The 25,026-nt window shown below is 38.1% G+C and overlaps 1 protein-coding gene across 31 annotated transcripts in view; it reads right to left on the minus strand.

Moving 5' to 3' along the window:
* PKP4 (plakophilin 4) overlaps positions 1-25,026 on the minus strand; it is a 259,580-nt gene that overhangs the window by 97,963 nt on the left and 136,591 nt on the right. For 30 of the 31 annotated variants that reach the window (XM_060409898.1, XM_060409893.1, XM_060409902.1 and 27 more), the window contains one exon: positions 24,899-25,011. The exons of the other annotated variant lie outside the window; for it this stretch is intronic. In XM_060409898.1, coding sequence (XP_060265881.1) covers positions 24,899-25,011 — 113 coding nt within the window. The remainder of the gene's footprint in view (positions 1-24,898; positions 25,012-25,026) is intronic. 31 annotated transcript variants of the gene reach the window in all.

Raw genomic sequence — 25,026 nt, forward strand, 5'->3', positions numbered from 1 at the left:
ACTAATCAGCCATAAAAAATGAAATTTTTCCATTTTCAGCAACATGGATAGACTTGGAGGGTACAATCCTAAGTGAAATGTGTCAGAGATAGCAAAAATTATGATATTACTAATATATGAAATCTAAAAAATAACAAAAACTAGTAAATATAACAAAATGGAAACAGATTCAAGATATAGACAACAAACTAGTGGCTACCAGTAGGGAGAGGGATGAGGGGAATATCAAAATAGGAGTAGGGGATAAGAGGTACAAACTATGTATAAAATAAATAAGCTAAGAGGATATACTGTGCAACACAGGGAATATAGGTAGTATGTTATAAGGACTATAAATGGACTATAACCTTTAAACATTGTGAATTACTACATTGCATCAGTTCAGTTCAGTTACTCAGTCTTTTCTGACTCTTTGAGACTCCATGGACTGCAGCATGCCAGGCTTCCGTGTCCATCACCAATTCCTGGAGCTTACTCAAACTCATGTCCATCAGGTTGGTGGTGCCATCCAGCCATCTCATCCTCTGTCATCCCCTTCTCCTCCCACCTTCAATCTTTCCCAGCATCAGGGTCTTTTCAAACGAGTCAGTTCTTTGCATCAGGTGGCCAAAGTATTGGAGTTTCAGCTTCAACACCAGTCCTTCCAATGAACACTCAGGGCTGATCTCCTTTAGGATGGACTGGCTGGATCTCCTTGCAGTCCAAGTGACTCTCACGAGTCTTCTCCAACATCACAGTTCAAAAGCATCAATCTTCGGCGCTCAGCTTTCCTTCTAGTCCAACTCTCACATCCACACATGACTACTGGAAAAATCATAGCTTTGATTAGATGGACCTTTGTTGGCAAAGTAATATCTCTGCTTTTTATTATGCCCTCTAGGTTGGACATAGCTTTCCTTCTAAGGAGCAAGTGTCTTTTAATTTCATGGCTACAGATACCATTTGCAGTGATTTTGGAGCCCCCAAAATAAAATCTCTCACTGTTTCCCCATCTATCTGGCATGAAGTGATGGGACTGGATGCTATGATCTTCATTTTCTGAATGTTGGGTTTTAAGCCAACTTTTTCCCGCTCCTCTTTCACTTTCATCAAGAGGCTCTTTAGTTCTTCTTTGCTTTCTGCCATTAGGTTGATGTCATCTGCATATCTGAGGTTACTGATATTTCTCCTGCAATGCTGATTTCAGTTTGTGCTTCATCCAGCCCCGCATTTTCCATGATGTACTCCGCAAATAAGTTAAATAAGCAGGGTGACAATATACAGCCTTGACATAATCCTTTCCCAATTTGGAACCAGTCTGTTGTTCCATGTCCAGTTCTGTTGCTTCTTGACCTGCATACAGATTTCTCAGGAAGCAAGCCAGGTGGTCTGGTATTCCCATCTCCTAAAGAATTTTTCATAGTTTTTTGTGATCCACACAGTCAAAGGCTTTGGCATTATCAATAAAGCAGAAGTAGATGTTTTTCTGGAACTCTCATGCTTTTTCTATGATCCAGCAGACATTGGCAATTTGGTCTCTGGTTCCTCTGTCTTTTCTAAACCCAGCTTGAATTTCCATGTGGAAGTTCACAGTTCATGTACTGTTTAAGCCTGGTTTGGAGAATTTTGAGCATTGCTTTGCTAGTGTGTGAGATGAGTGCAATTGTGTGGTAGTTTGAACATTCTTTATTATTGCCTTTCTTTGGGACTGGAATGAAAACTGACTTTTTCCAGCCTTGTGGCTGCTAAGGTTTCACAGCATCATCTTTTAAGATATGAAATAGCTCAGCTGGAACTCCATCACCTGCACTAGCTTTGTTCATAGTGACGCTTCCTAAGGCCTACTTGACTTTGCATTCCAGGATGTTTGGCTCTTGGTGAGTGATCACACCACTGCGGTTATCTGGGTAATGAAGATTTTTTTTTGTATAATTCTGTGCACAGGTATACTACATTGTATACCTATAACATATAATGTTATACACAACTAAACATCAATTCTAAAAAAGTTCTGTATTTTCTGTACATGTTAACTCCTGAATTCAAGAACCACTTCATGTTCACTGAGATGAAATCTAAGTAGCTGGAATAAATTCCAAAATGCATTTTTCTCATTCTCTACCAATTCATTACTAACTGAAGTTATTCCATTAGCAAATATGTAGGTGTTCTGGATACTAAATCCATTTTGAGAAAAATTTTGGCAACTCATTATTGGTTTGTTGTAATTACCTTTTTAATTCATTGCTCTAATATTTACAAGTCTACTTTTTACTTGATTTCAAGGTTTATTTCTCTCAAATAAAAGATGAAAGGTCGGTTTACCTTTTTATCTTAGGCAATTTACATTGAAATTACAGTAGTCATGTACAGATGTGAGAGCTGGACCATAAAAATCGCTGAGCTCTGAAGAACTGATGCTTTCAAATGGTACTGCTGAAGAAGACTCTTCTAAGTCTCTTGGACAATAAAGAGATGAAAACAGTCAATCTTAAAAGACATTAACCTTGAATATTCATTGGAAGGAGTGATGCTGAAGCTGAAGCTCCAAATCTTTGGCTCCGTGATGCAAAGAGCCGACTCTCTGGAAAAGACCCAGATGTTGGGAAACACTGAGGGCAGGAGGAGAAAGGGGCAAGAGAAAATGAGATGGTTGGATGGCATCATCGACTCAATGGGCATGAGTTTGAGCAAACTCTGAGAGATCGTGAAGGACAGAGAAGCCTGGTGTGCTGCAGTCCACGGGGTTGCAAAGAGTTGTATATGACTAAGCAACTGAACAATAACAACAAATACCTTGCTATCCTCTAGGCATTACAAATTGCTTTTTAATAAGCTGCTTCAGAATCTTCTTAGATACGAAAGTGGGACTCCAGATTTCCTATTATGCACCTAGGATTTTCTCTGCCAGAATCTGGCAAAATAACTACTAATGATTCTCAACTTTTAGTCTCAATTTGGAGTGTTACCAGATTAAACTTAAATTCCCTTAACTGAGTAACCCAGTCTATCCAACACTTACACTTCTCTATTTTCACTAATTATAGGTAAAATTTCAACAATATGGCAGTAACATCATACCATACTCTGAGTCTTCTAAAATTTCTATCTAGTATTGCTTTGATTCCCTTTTAATTAGTACATTTAAAACTGTTCAGTTCCTTTCAATGAATTGGTAAAATATTCCATTAGTTTTTTTTTTGTGTGTGAGTTCTTAGCTGAGTAAAGCTCATTGTGTGCTTCAGCTTTCTTGAGTGCTCTTGAAATTATGGTTGAGAAAACCACTTTTTGAAGATAATGCCTGTGGAAGTACCAGGTCTTAAAGCATTCATCATGTAAGCAGGTCAATTTTTTTTTCACCTTGACCTCAACCAGAACATCTTTGAGTTCATTTTATACTCATCATTAGCAAGGTGAGAAGTGAGGTCTAGAAGCCGAAGATGGAATCAAGGGCTCTCTAATATCATGAGGCATCTTCCGATGTTCCAAGAACTCATACCATCTACCAGTAGGTAACTGATAGGTTTTAACTAGTACTGTTTGTCTTGTGTTTGCGAAATGTACCTCATCTCTCGCTTTTAGTTAGATAAGAATTAACTGGGAAATAAATACCTTACATTAAACAGAGATCTACCTTTTGTTTTCATGCCTGAACTAGAGCAGTAAGACAAAATTAAATAATACATCATGACTATTCTTCTCAAGACAGGTGTGCATAGCTATTTTTCCACTAAGCTATTTCAGTAAATTGAAGACAGGAAGACCAGTATGTAGACAATGAAGGTGAACTGCTTTGCCTGCTGAAGCAAAGGAGAGGAGCTGGGAGGCAGACAGCTATTGTAACTCACTGTTTTATTGTCCCTAAGGGGTTCTGAGGATCCTAGAATAACAAATCATTAGCCTTTAGATAATAAAGATATCTTAGCAGTGATACTACAATTTTTGGGAGCCTCTTCTAAATTTACTTATTGCCTATTCACAATCAATCTCAACAAACCAAAACCAAAAGTTCTTCCTTCAAATTCAGGATTTCTTTATTGTGTTATCAGACCCCAGAATATTTTCTATTGGAAACTGATTTCCTTCTTCCTACCAAAGGACCACGTGATACCAGCAGTCACAATAACTGAAAGCAGGTCTTCCCTGGGCTCAGTGGTAAAGAGCCAGCTGTGCAGCAGACACGGGTTCAATCCCTGGTCCAGGAGGATCCCATTTGCTACCTATGGAGCTAAGCCCATTCGCCACCACCACTGAGCCCATGTGCTAGGGCCTGGGAGCTACAACTCCTGAGCCTATGTGCTGCAAAGCCTGCACTCCCAGCATCCCTGCTCCACAGCAAGCGAAGCCACCACGACGAGAAGCCTGCACACCGCAACCAAAAGTAGCCTCCACTCGCTACAACCAGAGAAAAGCCCACACAACATCCAAGACCCAGCACAGCCAAAAATAAATAAATAAAATCATATTAAAAAAAGAAAAGTGAAACCATGACAACACACTCTTACTTGTAGTTTATTATTAATTTTATGTGTTACGGTTTTAAATTGCCCCTGAAAATGGTACATGCCTATAATCTGAACTAAGCAAGGAATAAAAAAATGAGACCAGGCAAAGGATTTCTTTTCATAATTATCTGTATGTCTGAGGGTTACACTGAGGATTAAAAGGAAAAGGCACTGGAATTAAAAATGATATCCTTCACATAGGATGCTCCTGACCCATGAGCAACATGACAGGAACCCTGAGTTCTCTTCCATGCCTGGGGATGGATTTCTGCCCAGCAACCTGCACTCACATGTCACCGTCACCTGGGTGACCAACTGAAGGCACAGGCAAGATGGCTGCAGGAAGGCAGGCATGATGCTTCATGGAATATGGGAAGGGTCAAAGGCTTACAGTCTGACCCATATTCTCCCTCCCGCTCAGTGACACTTCGCCTGAAAAAACTGGCCTTGCTCTCAGAACGTGCTTTTAAAACATCAGTCTTGAAAAGATCATGAGGAACAGCAAGGGGTGGGATAAAAGTGCAGTCCTGTTTTCCACAGGCTGCTCATGAGTTTTGAGTAAAACGCACAACTGAACACTGGGGAGAACGTTTTTGATCTCATACTGGCTCTATGTAGTTCTCAACATTGTTTGCTCAATTCTTTCTTCCACTCTTCTCTCATACCACTTCACCGTATTTTGGACCCTTATAACACCTGTCTGAAATACATTCCAGGAAAGGGTAAGACAAAAAATAAATAATATTACAGTGAGTCTCTGAAAGAGAAAACTATGTACTTGGTGCACAGCAAAAACACATTAAAGGAACAGGAAATATCAGATTAGCCATTTAAACAATTCAAGTAGCTTTCATGGGGACTGAAGGTGAACACACATTTTAGAAGATAAATATTCTTTGACAAAAGCAGTTTGTGTTAGTACTTTGAATCTATGAATAAAAGATCCAGAGGACCTCAGGGGAAGGGGAAGATCAAAAAGAATGTAGTACTAGACAAAAATGAGACAAACGATTCCCTCTGGTATCTCCACAAATTATACAGGAAGCATGACTTCTGGTTAAGCTCATCCTACAACAAGTGTTTCAATTATAAAGGCAGAAATCAGAAGAGAAAGGTTTTCTAACATTTCAGCTGACATTTGAAAGAATGAAAGAAACTGAGATGAAAATAGTAAAATGACTAAACACAACACCAAACTCTCTTTCCTAAGTATTCTGCCATAATGTCAGTTCAGTTCAGCCGCTCAGTCGTGTTTGACTCTTTGCGACCCCATGAATCGCAGACGCCAGGCCTCCCTGTCCATCACCAACTCCAGTTCGCTCAGACTCGTGTCCATTGAGTTGGTGATGCCATCCAGCCATCTCATCCTCTGTCGTCCCCTTCTCCTCCTGCCCCCAATCCCTCCCAGCATCAGAGTCTTTTCCAATGATGTAGGATGCTATTAATATTTAGGCAAATGGTCAAGCCTCAGAATAGATGAGCTGCTGAGAATTTGTGTTGAGGTCTACAAAATGTTACTGTCTCCCTCATTTGTGTTCTTTTACATTCTTCCAAAGGCAAAGAAACAGAAAGGGAAAAGATTTTTTTTTAATTTAAGATTTAAAAAACACACACACAAATAAACTCTTTTAGAAAAATGTAAGACAATTCAAATCTTACATTTCAAAATAAAGCTGGCACTGGTATGGAACACAGCAAGGGTCCTGTTTTCACTCCTTGCTCTACAGGAGGTGCAGCACATAGTTAATGTGGACTAAGGTGTCGAGACCTGTAGTAAGAGATCTACTGGCCGGCATCCCGAACCCTTAAAATTCCTCATTATAAAGCCTATAATTTCATTTTGAATATTATTTAGGATATAAAGTACTTTGAAAAGCCTATATAAAATTCACTTAAAAGTAACTTTAAGATATCATAAACCTAAATGTCTTATTAAACATGTACTGACCACTCTATTTATCCTGTTCTGGCATTCAAAAGCAAATGATATATTCACATAAATTCTTTGATCTCATGTACAGACAGCATCAAATTTAGTATGTGTCTAAAAAATGATATTCACTTTCTAGCCACTGATTACCCAGAAGACTTTAATTAATTTTTTTTAACCAGTCAAGTTTCTTAAATGTCTGAGGAAACTTTTATTTTCATTAAGAGTAGAAAAATATATAACAGCATTTTCAGCCCTCAATTCATGAACAAGCACCATAAATAGCTGTTTTGAATCCTCCTGTGGGGTAGAGTACAGGCCCTGCATCATCAATAACTGCCCAGGAAGCAGAATGGACACATAAGGATACAGTCAACATTTGGCAGAGCATATCCCTGATAGCTCAGTTGGTAAAGAATCTGCCTGCAATGCAGGAGACACCGGTTTGATTCCTGGGTTGGGAAGATCCACTAGAGAAGGAATAGGCTACCCACTCCAGCATTCTTGGGCTTCCCTTGTGGCTCAGTTGGTAAAGAATCTGCCCACAATGCAGGAGACCTGAGTTCGATCCCTGGGTTGGGAAGATTCCCTGCAGAAGGGAAAGGCTACCCACTCCAGTATGCTGGCCTGGAGAATTCCATGGACTGTATAGTCCACGGGGTCGCAAAGAGTCGGCCACGACTAAGTGACTTTCATTCATGCTAGGTTTCTAGGTAGTAGACTTAAGAGCCTAGCAAAGTGGTAATAGAATGCTTTAAAACTCCCCTGAAAGCTCTCACGGATCCCTAATTTGTCCCACATTCCCTTACATAATTACCCTGTTTCCTTCTCTTCTCTATTATCCTCCAACATGAGTGTACAGGGTTTCCAAACTACTGAATGGGGGAATGAAATAGGAAAAAAAAAAAAGTCCTGTTAGAAGGAATGAGAAGGGATGACTATAATGAAAATGGAAAGTAAAGTCCTTTCAAGCAGAATTCTTGATATATAATGGTTGAGCTAAAAGCACTGCTCAGGCACCCTCCATGGCAAATGAACAAGTGGCTGGACAGGACTGTTAAATTCCTAGTTTTAATATCCACCATTCTTTTAAGAAACATGAATGAAAAGAGGAAAGTGAAAGAGGAAGCAGTTGGTCTATTTTATCTATCTCCTCTTTGCTCCCTCTCCCATTCACTGCCACAGTGAGCCAATGTGATTGATGGAAAATGCATTACAGAGAATGGTGGAACATACTGTGCTGATGCATAATCTAATTTAATTTTAATAAATATTCTTCATTTAAACTATTAAAGAAAGCATCCATCACTCAGATTTTGAGAAATATGACCTTTCTAGCTTTATAAAAATGAAAAAAAGTTTTAACCATAATTTTAGTCAGTGTGCCACAACAGGGACCCAGCACAGTCAAATAAATAAATATTTTTTAAAAAGAAAAGAAAATTAAGAGTTGGATCACTGAACATTTAAGCTTTTCGTTATACAACATTTAAAACACACATATACATTTATATATAAAAGAAAACAGTATAATGAAGCCTCTATAGATTCATCACCCAGCTTCAACAAATAAAAGGGAACATGTACTCAATACTTTTCACCTATTCCCTTACCCACTATTTTCTCTGCATTACTAGATTACTTTGGACCAAGCCTCAGATATCTTATTACTTTAGATGTATCTTTAAATATAGACTTTTTATAAGATTTCTCTTTGATGTGAACCATTTTCCAGAAAGTCTTTATTCAAACAATATTGCTTCTGTCTTATGTTTTGGTTTTTTGGCCACGAGACACAGGGGACCTTAGCGCCATGATCAGGGATCAAACTCACACCCCCTGCCTTGGAAGGTGAAGTCTTAAGCACTGGACCACCAGAGAAGTCCTTAAACACAGAGACTTTAGAAAGATCATAACCACAATAACATTATCATACATAAAAAATTACCAGTAAAATTCTTCACATCAACAAGTATCTAGTCAGTGTATTCAAAGTCCCTGTTTGAATTTTTTAAAAAACAGTTGTTTGAACCAACACCAAATCAAGGTCAACACATTGTATTTGGTTGCTATGTCTCTAAAAATTTCCTTTCATGCAAAATTTCACCCTCTCTCTTACTTTTTCTTTTCTTCCTGTTTCAACTGATTTCATTTGCTCTGCAAAATTCCTGACAGACTGGATCTAACTAACACATCAGCACAGTGTCATTCACTCTGTTTCTCTGCCTCCAATTTACTATGAATTGGTACTTAAACCCAGATAACTGAGAAATCTGAGAGCAAGAATATGTCATAGGTAATGGTATGCACTTCTCATTGCCTCTCATCAGAAGGCCAAAAGTTCTGTCTGTGTTCTGCTTTGTAGAACATAAGATCAATGAGTTCAGGTGCTGTCAGCCTGATCCATTTATTGTAAAGTTTCTCATCAACTTTCAGTTAATGATTTTAGCCAGTCACTGATGATCATTGATGAAGATACATTATTTTGTTAGTGGCTGCAAAAAAGCCTCAGCTAAGATTTTAACTTTTAGACTTTAATGTACTACTCTAGTCAATAGTAGTTTCTACCTCTGTATTTATGTTCATAAGGAATACAAAAGTGCTTTCCTTACTACTTCTAAATAAGTCTTTACTGAAAAGTATTTTGCTAATGCTGCTCAGGAAATAGATATAAATCTGTATTTCGTACCTCCAAAACACCAGTTCTTAGATGACAGTTGATAATTTTGTTTGACTCTTCTCTGTGGCCCAAATAGCCTCTTTATTGATAATGTAACTAAAGCTGGGTAAAGATCAACCTTTAATTGATGTGTTCTGAAGCAGAAACAACAGATCATAAGATCCTAGAATAACTGGCTACTATTTAAAAAATAAATAAATAAAAGGCTAGAAGAAATAAACACACATGCACACCCTAAAGACATTCTTCCCTGGCCTCTAAGCAATCCAATAATGCAAACCAATGCTGTATCCAAACTATGTGACAGTGGTTAAAATGCATAGTTGTTTAATGTGATTTTTTTAGCTATGAAAATCTGTACCCCGCAGGCTTTCTTTCTCTTCAGTTTTAGAGTGGTTTTCTCCCTATTTAATTGGAGAGTAACACAACAGCAGAGCAGAAAAATCTATGCAAGAAACAGATTAGATTGATTTGTTATTAAATAGATTTTGAAGCCTCAGGGAGGATAGCTATAATAACAATTTAGTCACTACAAAGTCTGGCAAACTTGTCAGTTGTTTCTCCCCGCCCTTGGCAGACATGCCATGCTCATTTTTATGGCAAGCTGATTAATTGCTGAAAATGCACTAATGAATGGCTCTCACTTTTAGGTGGATAATCACATTTCCAATTTTCTTTTCTATACATCATTGGCTACAGTGTATACAGTAGTTCGTCTCTGAAGGACTAAGGAAACATCCCATCACACACATCAGTCTTTCTCTGCTGTGTCCTTGACCTGCCAAATGATAATGAGAATGTCAACTTAATACCAACCTTCCTTTAGCTCATCATGGAGAGTAAAAGGATTAGATGAAAGCATGGTAAACTGCCCCCCTCCCTGCCAAATGAATTGCAGAGAGTACATTAGTGGCAACTTTTCTTAAGATTGTTTTACAGAATCTTTGAAATAATATCTACATGACTTCTTATAACATGCCTATGACCAACCAAGAATACAAAGAGCAGTCAATTCATAGTTTCTGTGAAGGAGAGATGAAACAGTGGCAGTAACTAATTCTTGACAGCATGGTGGAAAACCAATAGAATAACTATCTTTAAGACAAAATATCTTAATGTTAAAATCAGGTTAACATTATTGTAATTGTATGTTATTACAATAATAATAAAAACCAAAGCAAACAAAACCAAACCAAAACAGAAACCCTTGAACAATAAGCAGATAATGAGTACAAAACATCAACTAGCAAAAATATTTACTATATCATAGGTGCTCAATGGCTATTGTTCTCTTCCCTCTAATATAATTACAAAGAAGTAATTTCACCTAAAGATATGAGAATCAAAAACACCAAAGTAAGACCTCCCTGCAAAGAGACAGGGCAATGTGATCTGATCAACACAGCACTCTTCAAAAATTAAAAATAATATAATATAGATATACATTTCATGCTTCTAAGTTGCTTTGTCATATTGCTAATTAATTACACACAATGGTCCCTCCTAGTAGAGTGAAAATTCCAGGCTTCTGTATTTTGTTTCTCTGTGATAAAGCAAAGGCATACTACTTATTGAATGAATTTAGAGAAGACATCATAAACATTTGCAGAAGAAAACAAATGCAATCACTAAAGGAAATAAAGAAATAGAAAGGAATGTTAGTATCCTCTGTTTGGGTAGATTTGAAAAATTTGGGATCCATTTTTATATATCACATATAGAGAGTGGTCTCTCCTCCATTCTTGTCATAACACTAAGGATTTATATTCTAAAAATAGGTTAATATGGTATTCTTTGTGTTGTGGTGTACCAAGGCCTATACTATTTTAGATGTATATCCCACAGTTATTCCAGCTCAATAAGACTAATGACAGAAATGAAAAGAATAAACCAAATTCCTCATTAGAAAAATAGGCAAAGGATATGAATAGAAGAGGAAATGCAATTATCAAAAGGATGTGAAAAGATACTTAATCCTACCACCCATCAAGAAAATGCAAAGTAAAACGAGAAAACATTAGACTGAGCATGCCAAATATCAAATGTTGGCTAAAAAAGATTAAAAAAAGAGAGAGAAGGAGAGGGAACCTGGAACTTTTTCACATACTGCTTGAGAGGGTGCAATTGTTGTGGTAACCTGAGAAAGCAATTCAGCAAGAACTAGAAAAATGGAAAACATGCATTCATTATGTCCCAAGTATTCTACTTCTAATGATACCTTTTCTAGAACCTCATATATGTAAAACAGGACAACATATGTCTCCAAATGTTCACTACTGCATTACTTGAAATAAATACTTAAAAGTGTATTATAAATGTTCTTCAATAGGGGAATGGAGAGTTTAATACCCTGTGACATAAATAAATAATAGCAGTTAAATAAACTAGATCTACACATACTAATACGAATAGATCTCAAACACCGAGTAATCAAGATGAATGACACACAAGAGAATATCATATGTGTATGTCAACAAAAAAGCACACAAAACATAGACCATGGATGTATATGACGTGTGTATATTATATAAAGGTTCACAGAGGAAGACTATATCTTCAGTTCAGTTCAGCTGCTCAGTCGTGTCCGACTCTTTGTGACCCCATGAATCGCAGCACGCCAGGCTATTGGGAAGGGAGAATGGGACAAAGAGGTCTTGAATTTTATGTTCAGTATATTTTTTATATAAAAAGCTAAAATGATGAATTATCAATGCTTTTCAATTCTGGAATGTATCTGAATTTTTGTTATATCATTCTCTGTAATTTTTAGTATTTTTTACATCTCTCAAGATAAAGATGAAAAAATGCAAAATAAGTAGTAAGAAAATACAGAATTAAAGTAATTATTATATTAATGCCTATAAGGCAGTAAATCCAAAAAGCATCCTGATATACACTATATGGCTATTTAAATTACTTTAATCAATATATACACATGGTTTAAAAAAACCTAATGACTAAGAGTGGGGGCTAGTAACATAATTCTTGTATTGATTCAATAATTCATCACTGTTACCTATTTTAGGAATTATAATTATAGAAATGAACTATGAAAAATTATAGAAAATGAAATGATGTTATTTTAATTAAATTAGTTCTTTAATAGATAAATATAGAATGTACCTATATTTTAGACGCAGGGGCTTCTGAATTTTAAAAAGTATTTTCCTCTTCATTAATTAGGAAAGTTGACACACCAGGGCTGCTTCTGTACTTAACCAAATGTATTAAAATAGTCTTAATCTGAAACTTTGATGCCAACTATAAACTTGATCTCTTCTTGTGGCTCCTTCTAACCATATAACCAACTTAACATTTTAAAATGCTCAGTTTAAGCAATAACTAATTCATTTTGAAATATTTATTCACTATGATTATAGCATTTTGTTGTTTAATGTTTCAGGTCCATAAAAGATTCTAATATTTATGATACTATTACTTGGCTTAAAATCCAAATTCTACGTGGTTATGTTTCTTAGATTAAAATAGGTCATCTTAATGGAACAGTGGTAGAAGTACCTTGAATTCATGCCCTACATGCTATACTAAGTCGCCTCAGTCGTGTCCGACTCTGTGCGACCCTATGGACAGCAGCTCACCAGGCTCCTCTGTCCATGGGATTCTCCAGGCAAGAATACTGGAGTGGGTTGCCATGTCCTTCTCCACATGCCCTACATAAGACTTAGTTTACGGAGTTTAATTCAAATGTACAGAGACAGTTGCCACTTGGATCTGTATGTTCCAGATGAAACTGGCTTATGATCGCAATGGCATTGTGAAGTATCAATTAAAAGGCCTTTTGAAAGAACTGTGCTTGAGTAATTTGCTCCAGAAAAGGGCTTATATAGAGCTGTAGTCAGCCGCAAACTCATTTGTATCTTTTACTGTGTTAACACAGGAGAGCTGAATCATAAACATACCCTGTTACTAAATTTGTTAAGAAGAGCATCCATTTATTAAATATTCACTACAGCGATCCCGAAGAGGGTTTCTGATAATCACATTCAAATATCAAATAGTTTATTCTTCATTTAGTCTGAATTTTAAGTCAACATAGAGAGCTTTTATTTGTTTGACCATTAACAGTCACCAGTGACCAAACACAAGGCGAAGAAAGAAAATATGGTGAACTATATGCTGCCTGATGAAAGTCAGAGAACTCCAGAACAGCTTACATACTACACACTTAAAACTAACTCATACCACAACAGAGCAAGGAGAGAGAAAAGTAGGCAAGTCCCCTGGAGGGAGTAGGAGAGGGTCAGATAGAGGCTTAGATAGAGAGGCTCAGAGGGGAATCTTGACTACTCTCTTTGTCTCTCCCTGATGTCAAAGAAAGAATTCCGGGAGCAGAACCCTTGGGATGTTCTCCTCCTAAAACCTGAGACACAGCATTATTCTCAGTTGCTAAAAAGCCTGGAAACAAACAAACAAACAAACCCATTAGGTGATAAAAGAATAAACAAAATGTAGTACATCCATGTTGTTGTTCAGTCACTAAGTCGTGTCTGACTCTTTGCAACCTCATGGACAGCATGCCCGACTTCCCTGTCCTTCACTATCTCCCTGAGTTTGCTCAAACTCACGTCCATTGAGTTGATGATATCATCCAACCGTATCATCCCTCTGTCATCCCCTTCTCCTCTTGCCCTCAATATTCCCCAGCATCAGAGTCTTTTCCAAAGAGTTGGCTCTTTGCATCAGGTGGCCAAAGTATTGGAGCTTCAGCTTCAGCACCAGTCCTTCCAATGAACAATCAGGACTGATTTCCTTTAGGATTGACCGGCTTGCTCTCCTTACTGTCCAAGGGACTCTCATGAGTCTTTTCCAGCACCATAGTTTAAAACCATCAGTTCTTCAGTGCTTAGCCTTCTTTACGGTCCAACTCTCACATCCAGCCTCAACTATTGGAAAGATCATAGCTTTGACATATGGACCTTTGCTGGCAAAGTGATGTCTCTGCTTTTTAATACGCTGTCCAGGTTTGTCATAGCTTTTCTATCAAGGGGCAAGCATCTTTTAATTTTGTGGCTGTAGTCATCTACAGTGATTTTGGAACCCAAGAAAATAAAATCTGTCACTGTTTCCAGTTTTTTTCCATCTGTTTGCCATGAAGTGATGGGAACTGAATATTCATTGGAAGGACTGATGCTGAAGATGAAACTCCAATACTTGGGCCACCTGATGCGAAGAAACGATTCATTGGAAAAGACCCTGATGCTGGGAAAGATTGAAGGTGGGAGGAGAAGGGGATGACAGAGGATGAGATGGTTGGATGGCATCATCGACGTGATGCACCTGAGTTTGAGTAGGCTCTGGGAGTTGGTGATAGACAGGGAAGCCTGGCGTGCTCCAGTCCATGGGGTTGCAAAGAGTCGGGCATGACTGAGCGACTGAACTAAACTGAACTGAACTGATGAGACCTGATGCCATGATCTTGGTTTTTGAATGTTGAGTTTTAAGTCAGCTTTTTCACTCTCCTCTTTCACCTTCATCAAGAGGCTCTTTAGTTCCTCTTCACTTTCTGCCATTAAGGAGGCATCATCTGTTATTTGTATATCTGAGGCTATTGATATTTCTCTTGGCAATCTTGATTCTAGCTTGTGTGTCATCCAGCCCAGGATTTTGTATGATGTACTCTGTATAGAAGTTAAAAAAGCAAGGTGACAATATACAGCTTTAATGTACTCTTTTCCCAATTTTGGACCAGTCTGTTGTCCTATGTCAGATTCTAGCTGCTCCTTCTTGACCTGTATACAGGTTTCTCAGGAAGACAGGTAATTGTGGCCTGGTATTCCCAATTCTTTAAGCATTTTCCAGTTTGTTGTGATCCACATAGTCAAAGGCTTTAGTATAGTCAATAAAGCAGAAATAGATGTTTCTTTTTGGAATTTCCTTGCTTTTTCTATGATCCACCAGATGTTGGCAAGTTGATCTCTGGTTCCTCTGCCTTTTCTAAATCCAGCTAGTAATCCATATATGTACATATGGTATATCCATATAGTAAAATATTATTTGGAGATAAAAAGGGATAAAGAACTGATATTTAAAACATGGATGAACCTTGAAATTACCACAGTAAGTGAAAGAAGCCAGTTACAAAAGGCTATATATCATATGATGTCACATATAGGAAATGTTCAGAATAGGCAAACCCATAGAGACAGAAAATAGATTATTGGTTCCTAGGGCTAGGGGGAAGGAAGAATAGGAAAGGAGTGTTTATGAGTGTGTGTGTGTGTGTGTGTGTGTGTGTGTGTGTGTGTGTGTAAGTCGCTCAGTCATGTCTGATTCTTTGGGATCCCATGGACTGTAGCCTGCCAGGCTTCTGTCCATAGCATTCGCCAGGCAAGAATACCAGAGTGGGTTGCCATTCCCTTCTCCAGGGGATCTCCAACTCAGGGATCGAACCTGTGTGTCCCACATTGCAGGCATATTCTTTACCATCGAACCACCAGGGAAGTGTGCTAATGGGTAGCGGGTTTCTTTTTGGAATGGTGAAAATGTTCTTAAATTAGACAGTGGTGATGACGGCACAGCTCTGTGAATATACTAAAAATTACTGAAGGTATTCATACAGCTAAAAGTATCAAGTTTATGATATATGAAATATATCTCAATAAAATTACTATTATAAAAAATCCAGGTTTTGGCTTTCAGTAAGAGTACTGAAGGTCAAAGGGACAAAACTTTATCAAGCATCTTCCTCAAGCGGTACGTTAAATAAGTAATCAGCTGTCAAACCATAGGCATTCAGTCCTTTCAAAGACTCTCCATTTGAGCAAGTGTATTTCACAATGACTTAAAAATGTTTGCTGAAGAAAAGACCTGACCCATGAAAGAGCCTCTTCTGCGACTGTCAGCCCTAAGGCATTTTTAGAATTTTTAATACTATCAATAGAAGCCTGATGGGCACTAGCAGATGATCCTATAAAGTATTAAAAAAAAGTCTGAATGGCAGTGGGGAATCAAATCTTTTCATGAAAAAATAATAGAGTCCTTTTCTTAAATGGTGGTAAGAAAACTATTTGTCAAGATTGTATGACCTTTTTGAAACCATAAAGAATTCTATTCTAGCAAAGCTTTAACTAACTCAAAAGGGAGAGATCATCTTAGGATGAGAGGGAAGTTTTTTAATTTCAATAATGCCACCCATTTCCCCCCTCATTCAGTTGATAGATATGGACAGGAGTTATTTTCAGGGTCTAGAGTAACTTCCCAACACCAACGGCAGTCAAAGGAAAGAGAATGCTAAGGAGCCAACTGCATCCAACTGACAAAAACAAATTTTAGAACAATGTGCAAAAAAATAAATAAAATCAAAGCAACAATTTTAAACTAAGCTTTAATTTCAAAAGTTGTCATTAGTATTTTCCACAATTAATAAAATATGCACTTTTAAACTATGTCTTTTTGACTTCAATATAAATGAAAATTTAGTGCTTCATCTTAAGGAGCAGGCAAGCTATGATTTACTTAGACGGTAAAATATGTGGAACCAACGTGTCCCAAAGAAATAAATTTTCTCTTTATCAAGAAGTAAATGAGAAGTGAAATTTCCGTTTCTGGGCATTGCTAAGATTCTAAGACTACTATTAGAAATAGTTTTGGAATTGTGTACTATGAAATCTCAGAGATAATTTCTTGAATTGTGAGATCATATTTACTGACTTTTCATTTTGAACTATATTTTCTTCTTCCACAATTTTGTTACTCAGCAAGCTGACCGCTAGTGTAATTTCTCTGCTTGGATAAAACATGCGATACAGACCATAACCTGAATACTGGAAGGCTGGATGTACCTTGCAGTAGTTCCCCTGGCCAAGTCCTCTACCCCGGGTGCAGCTTGCCAAGGCAAGGCTGTAGTCATCTCTAACCACTGCTAAATAAGCATCCTTTGGGTGCAGCTCCAAGCACTTGTCTCCCTGAGAACTCCTCAGGCTGGTGGGAGCCACTGAAACTTAGAAGTGGCATATCAAAGTGGGGCTCTGGGAATAAGACAAAAAGTTAGCTGGAGGGAACTATCTCAAACTTTTCTTGCAGAGAATGAAATGCAGCAGATTTTTAGAAGTGGATGCCTCTTTTGAAGGGTTAACATTTTTACTGCAAGTAAATTACACTTCAGTAAATTTGATCTAAAAAAGTGGTTATGTCTGAATGGTAGAATTAAGGATTTTTCTCTTTATATTTTCTTGAACTTTACAACCTGGCTAAGTAACTCCACAGTCAGTTAAAAAGAATGTAGCTTTGGACACCCCTGTCCCCCTCTATGCCCTTGGAAGTGTACGTAGGCAGAGTAAGTCTAAGTTCCCTTGCAAAATCGGCTGAGGTGAGAAAAACACCCTACTGATGATACTGCAAAGAGAAAAAGAATAAATCCTACATTCATGAAAATTTGGACCTGAAGGTGGTTGCTCAGCCCATGGGAAGCAGACATTGTAAAGGGTATTACTTTCCTCTGAGGTGCCTGTGCTATGAGATTCTCCTGAGATGGGCTGTACATGCCTCAGCATCCCCTGAGGACCATTTCTGTTGCTAAGGCGTGAGCACCATGCACCTGCACAGTGATCTGCAACATGGACCTCTCACACCTTGGAACATCACTGTGGCAGGCTGCCTGCGTGGAGGACCTGAAATTGACCCCTCCATCTACATATGTTGAATATCATTCCCCAACCAAACTGGAGTGACAGAGTTGATATCTTGGGAGAATTACTTTAGCTAAGTTGCTTCCCTATCCATTCATAAACTCTTTAGCAACCAAAGGAAGAACCCTATGAGCCTGATACTGTATTGTAATTCAGAGAGAAAATACCAGGCATGCTGCCTGCCTCATCATACAGAGGTCAAATAGTAACACACAAGAGAATCCTCTCAAGTCTCAGCCCCGGGAACAGTAAATCCTCCTGAGCAACCTGGTTTGTGTTTATCTTCCAGACACTTGAAATCACGTAATTCATTGACGTTTCTTTCTTTAGCCTGGCAACCAGGACAGAGTTAAAGTGGCTCTCTACTCTGAGCCAGTGCATGGCATACTAATAAGAAACATTTTGTATACTATTTTAACCTTACCTTCATCTTATTTTTCTAGTTTTCATCTTTGCCCTAATTCCCTCATCCACTGTTGGTTTTTGAATTTTCCAAAAGTGTCAAATACACAGAGGTAAAATATTGAGTAGTACATAGGTAACTATATTGTACTCACTACAAATGCAGAAATAAACAGATTCCATACCTACTTTCTATAAGATGAAATGCTGGATACATAGATAACTGTAGTATATATGCAAGGTAAATGTGGAAAATTGCTATCTGCTCTATTAACTGATTTCAAGGCCCACTTTAAATGAGGAAAAAAATTAAATATATAAATAACTATATTATACTCAGTATAAATGCAGAAAAGGTATAATTTGCTTACTATTCTATAGCCTATCATTAATCAGGTGAAATATTAAAATAGATAACTGTTACATACACAGGTAACTATAGCATACTTGGTGCAAAGGCAGAAAGTCTCTTAACTTCTCTATTAACTAACTCTGTATCTCCCCTTCAAGATTTCTCAATTTGCAGTGATTATTTTTGGTCTATCATCTTCAGATATAAGCACCATTAATTCCAGATTAAGGATGATTGTATATTGATATTGCTGATGTTACTACTAGTGTTACTAATTTTTTTTGTAGTAAATAAAACAAATGGAAAGTCATATTGGATACGGGAATTTTTATTACTACCTTGTGTAGAAGACTACTACTTCCAAACAGTCATTAATAGAAAACCTAGCAATCATTGATAATCATTAAGAGTTTTCTAACGTTCTCAGCAAGGCTTATTGCAAGAGAACTGCCAAAGGCAGCCGTCTATCTCACTTTTTAGGATACTTCCTAAATAACCACATGCAAAGGTCCAGTTTCCCTACTATAAAATGGAGACACCATCGCAGGGTTCAAAATTCATCTTTGGTACTACAAGTGCGAGGAAACCAAATTGCTTGTCGTTATAGCCATGTGGGAGAGGGCTCCACAGTATATTACTGAGCACAATATTAGAGTCATTTATTCAATAGGTGGGGCTTCCTTCGTAGCTCAGTTGGTAAAGAATCCGCCTGTAATGCAGGAGACCCCGGTTTGATTCCTGGCTCAGAAAGATCCACTGGAGAAGGGATAGGCTACCCACTCCAGTATTCTTGGACTTCCCTTGTGGCTCGGCTGGTAAAGAATCTGATACCTGCAATGCAGGAGACCTGGGTTTGATCTCTGGGTTGGGAAGATCCCCTGGAGAAGGGAAAGGCTACCCATTCCAGTATTCTGGCCTGGAGAATTGCATGGACTACAGTCCATAGGGTCGCAAAGCGTCGGACATGACTAAGCAACTTACACTCACTCACTCATTCGACAGACACTCAGGCCACTGCCTCCTCCTTGCTCACATGATGAGGCCAATATGGCAAGAACTTCAGACAACTGAAAAAGTAAATCGAAGTATGCTTTTTGTTACCCTGTTAGATCATATCTGGACTTGGAAAAATAAAATCTTACAGATCACCTTACAAACTCTGACACAGGATCTAAATCAAACAATGGAAGACAACTGGTTTTCAAATCCGCCATCCTGTTGAAAGCCTCCATCCTCCTTACTTCTAAGTAAGAAGGACCTGAATCCTGAAAGGAAGTTTCCTGGCTGGAAGCAGTGATGGCACTTCTAAGGTCCTTCGAGCAACTCAAAAATGGCTGACAGGAAAGAGGCTTTGGGTCTGAGAGCCATTTCCTTTATCTTTAGATTCTGGTTCTGAGACTGTTGGTGGGGACTGGCAGACAAAAGGGGGATCTCTCAAGTGATACAGTAAAAGCCTATCTCCCTTCACTGACACTATTTTCTAAATGGCTCTTGCCAGTGTTAAACCTGGGCAAAGTAACTGTGTCAATAGTCTTCCTAAAGGTCCACCAAAAAATCACACTGAAAGGTGAGCAGAACGCAGCTATGAGAAGGGGGGAATATCAAGTAAGTGACCAGCAGTAAAGCATGCTTACCTGAGGAACTTAAACCAAACTGAGCTTCATTACATAACATTATTCATTCAATGAACACTTAGCGGGGTGCCAGGGCTGTGGGGGTGGGGGCTGGAGCGGGCCTTACCACCTCATAGGAGGCTAACACATGCACAGAAGAACAGTTACAAGAGTTTAGATGAAGAGGTGACTACCCTGGAGAAATATGGGAAAGGCTCTAAGAGTTGATTAGCACTTAGTTGGGGATATCAAGAACACATAAGAATCCAACTGAGATGGGACCAGGGCAATCAAAGTGGATCAGTTATCATTCCAAGCAGAATTCACAGAATAAAGAAACCCACTTTCTTCTCAACCTCTAAGGTTCCATAACAGATTCCTGTCCTGCTGCCTGGCCTCTCTTCATTCTGACCTCACCCTACACTATCAGAACACCTGCCTCCAACTACAACGATGTGTTTCAACACGTCTACTTTACAGACCTAATGGAAGGTGACACTCATCTTCACGGGTTCCCAGTTCTCCAGAATCAAAGGCCAGCTTTACTCTTCCAATCTCAAAAGACACGAGGTACTTTTAGGACACATCCTAGATACTACCGTGCCTCGTGGGCCTCCAATACCGCAGTGTGACACACACTTCTGTGCATACCTCCCCTCTTTCTTGGGTCAGCCAGGCTCCCATTTCTGCAGGACCCACTCATTCACCCAACATTCTCCGGCTGAGCTCCAGTGCCATGCCAGGCACCAAGCTGGGCACTGAGAATCAGACACAAAGCCACAAATCACTAACATGATTTTACTAACCAATTTCTAAGAAACCTGTGGAATAACCCAATTCAAACTATATAACCCTAAATTTAGTCAATATTTTAAAACTTTTAGTACAGAAAAGTATCTAATCATCATGTATGTACCAATAATCCCCTTGTTTAGCCAATATTAAATTTCTGTTATGTTTATTTCAGATGGCAATCTTGAATAAAATGTTACAGATTTGGCTAAAGCTGAATTCCTAATAGTTCCTTCCTTCCCCTCCTCCCTAGAGGTACCACTATCTTAAATTGGTATCATCTTGATATATTTTTTATAATTCTACTAGAGATGCACTGATGTATAAATAATATTAAACACTATTTAAATTCAGTATCATATATATTTTTAAATGTTCATAAGGAAAACCTCGTATCTATTCTTTTGTAACTTGTAGTTTTCACTCAAATGTCTGTTTTGCAAAGATGTCCATGTTGACACATGTAGTTATTTCATTTTAATGGCTCTTGAGTTTACTTATTCACAGTGAACTTCCAGACCTCAAGCTGGTTTTAGAAAAGGCAGAGGAACCAGCAAATTGCCAACATCCGCTGGATCATCAAAAAAGCAAAAGAGTTCCAGAAAAAACATTTACTTCTGCTTTATCGACTATGCCAAAGCCTTTGACTGTGTAGATCACAATAAACTGTGGAAAATTCTCAAAGAGATGGGAATCTCAGACCACCTGACCTGCCTCTTGAGAAACCTATATGCAGGTCAGGAAGCAGCAGTTAGAACTGGACATGGAACAACAGACTGGTTCCAAATAGGAAAAGGAGTACGTCAGGGCTGTATATTGTCACCCTGCTTATTTAACTTCTATTCAGAGTACATCATGAGAAACGCTGGGCTGGAAGAAGCACAAGCTGGAATCAAGATTGCCAGGAGAAATATCAATAACCTCAGATATGCAGATGACACCACCCTTATGGCAGAAAGTGAAGAGGAACTAAAACGCCTCTTGATGAAAGTGAAAGAGGAGAGTGAAAAAGTTGGCTTAAAGCTCAACATTCAGAAAACGAAGATCATGGCATCTGGTCCCATCACTTCATGGGAAATAGATGGGGAAACAGTGGAAACAGTGTCAGACTTTATTTTGGGGGGCTCCAAAAAATGGTGCAGATGGTGATTGCAGCCATGAAATTAAAAGACGCTTACTCCTTGGAAGGAAAGTTATGACAAACCTAGATAGCATATTCAAAAGCAGAGATATTACTTTGCCAACAAACGTCTGTCTAGTGAAGGCTATGGTTTTCCAGTGGTCATGTGTGGATGTGAGAGTTGGCCTGTGAAGAAAGTTGAGCGCCAAAGAATTGATGCTTTTGAACTGTGGTGTTGGAGAAGACTCTTGAGAGTCCCTTGAACTGCAAGGAGATCCAACCAGTCCATCCTAAAGGAGACCAGTCCTGCGTGTTCATTGGAAGGACTGATGCTGAGGCTGAAACTCCAATACTTTGGCCACATCATGTGAAGAGTTGACTCATTGGAAAAGACCCTGATGCTGGGAGGGATTGGGAGCAGGAGGAGAAGGGGACGACAGAGGATGAGATGGCTGGATGGCACCACCGACTCGATGGACATGGGTTTGGCTAGACTCCGGGAGTTGGTGATGGACGGGGAGGCCTGGCGTGCTGCGATTCATGGGGTCACAAAGAATCGGAGATGACTGAGCAACTGGACTGAACTGAACTGATTCACAGTTTATTTCTCATATCTATCCTGATTCTAAGCTTTTACTTTGCAAATGTTACAATAAGCATCTGTATTTGTCTTCCTGTGCATACCTATCAGACTTTCTCCTAAGATATTAAGTTCTTAGTTTTAAGCCCTACTCTCTGGCCTGCTGATTCTTCTGATGGTTGAGTTTTTTTTTTACTTGAGTTTTTAATTATCTGATTGTGAGCTCATCTTTGGTGATGTTAGTTTCTCAGCTGGAGATTCTTAAACAATGCATATGGTTATATTTGTCTCTAAATTCACAGGGGTACAAGCCTGGGGTTGTCCAAGAGTGCATTTGAGGGCCACAGCTTATGTTTCCAAGTTCAAGTGCACCACCACAAGCACACAAGGCCTAACTCTTTGGTCCCTAAAGGAGTATTAAATCGAAGACTCTAGTGCTTTGTTGGGGGCTTGACTATGCCCAGGCCTCCTGCACTAGCAGCTCAAATACTTGTGAGCCTGGCTTCTGGTTCTGTATTTCTAGAACCTGAGGATTTTCTTTGCTCTTTTACTATTTCCTTTAGTTATTGACCTGTATTACTGAATATCAAGTATTTCTAGGAGCTTACTGACAAACTTTTATGTTCCTTTTAGTTGTCTAAATTGTCAGAATAAACAGCTTAACTGAATTCTTTAAATATGGATTTAATTTTTCTAATAGTATAAATTATATTTGAAAAAATCTGTTGGTTCATACTTTTTGGAAATGTTCAACACTACATTACTGAGCTTGTGAACTGCTCTTTTTTGTGCTAAAGATACAGATAACCTTAAAAAATAGGTAAAATTAAAACAAATTTTTGTTTTGACAATTTTAACTTTCTTAATAAATTATCTAATTGAGTTATATATAAGTTAGAAATTTTTGATTTATAATTTTATACCTTGCTTATAATTTCTCATCCTATAAAAACTGATGTTTTTAAAATGTTCACATTATTTGATATCTGTGTTTAAAGTTTCCTTTATCTTATTTGCATGCTTCATGCTGTACTAAACATACGTATGTGCATAACTGTTAAGGATCAAAGATGAAAAAATTCATGAGAATACAATTTATCTGTCTAGTAATTTAAAATGGATAGCAATCAGCTACAAACAGCATTCTACTCACCAAGAAGGATTTTTTGGCTATGAATAATAGGAGATACAGAGAAGTACAACAATTATGATGTTAGAAACAACTGAGAGACAAGTTACTACGAGCACACACCTCCTTAGTAATAAACAAACTAAGCTTAAAAATGCAAGCAACATAAGTACTGCATAGTAGGCTTTCTTGGAATATGTAAATACCAAGAAAGAAACCCACAGATTGGATAAACAATGATTCACCAGTTGGAGTTGTGGCAGTAATTCATATTCTAATGATGTTTTAAAATAGCATAACAGGTTATTTAAATATAAAACAATACTTGTGATTAAATGTTTTTTTGGTCCAGTAATATATTTGTTTTGTGCTGATTTGAATATACAATTATCTCAAATAGTAATCATTTCATATAGTATTTTTACAGAGTTCTAGAAAACTCAAGGTAAATGAAGGCATTTTTCAAAGCTAGCTAAATGCTATTACTTGGAAATACTTCTTAGTCAAAAAGAAAAAAAAAACACCAATATCAGGTTTCCAAAATCAATTAGCTTTACCAAATAATTAGCAATTAATTGTTAAAACCATTCATTAACTTTGTCTACATATTATACATCAAATTTCTAAAGGCAAATTTCTAGTGGCTTTTGCTAGAGAACCATACCAGTGCCGTATAAAACACTTAAAGCACAAAACTGAAGGATAATCAATATCGCAAGAGGTTTCTCAAAATTAGAATAAATTGACATTTTGGTATCAATTTTAGTAAGACAAGTTAACAGTGACAACACTAAAAGCATCATTTGCTGCATCTAGGACAATTAATATGGCCTGTGACTTGCAGGCAGTTAAGAAGATAAAGGCATTTAAAAAGATAGAGCCACGGGTGTACACGTGTTCCCTGTCCTGAACACCCCTCCTACCTCCCTCCCCATACCATCCCTCTGGGTCATCCCAGTGCACCAGCCCCGAGCACGCGTACACCCGCGGCGGATTCATGTTGATGTATGGCAAAACCAATACAATATTGTAAGGTAATTAGCTTCCAATTAAAATAAACAAATTTATATTAAAAAAAAAAAAAAAGAAGCTTGCAAACTAAGAAAAAAAAAAAAAGCTAGAGCCATCGGCCAAAAAAAAAAAAAAAAGAGAGCCATCGGCCCTGTACCTGGTGCTGGCGATGCTTGGTGATTCTGCTCCAAGCCTACATCTTTCTAGCTGACTGGCAACAATCTGCCTTTCCACCTCCAGTTCTCGGGTGAGTCGCTGAAACTGAAGCTCCTGTGATTCAAGGAA

The sequence above is a fragment of the Ovis aries genome, chromosome 2 (genome assembly GCF_016772045.2).
Source record: "Ovis aries strain OAR_USU_Benz2616 breed Rambouillet chromosome 2, ARS-UI_Ramb_v3.0, whole genome shotgun sequence".
Taxonomy (NCBI): Eukaryota; Metazoa; Chordata; class Mammalia; order Artiodactyla; family Bovidae; genus Ovis; species Ovis aries.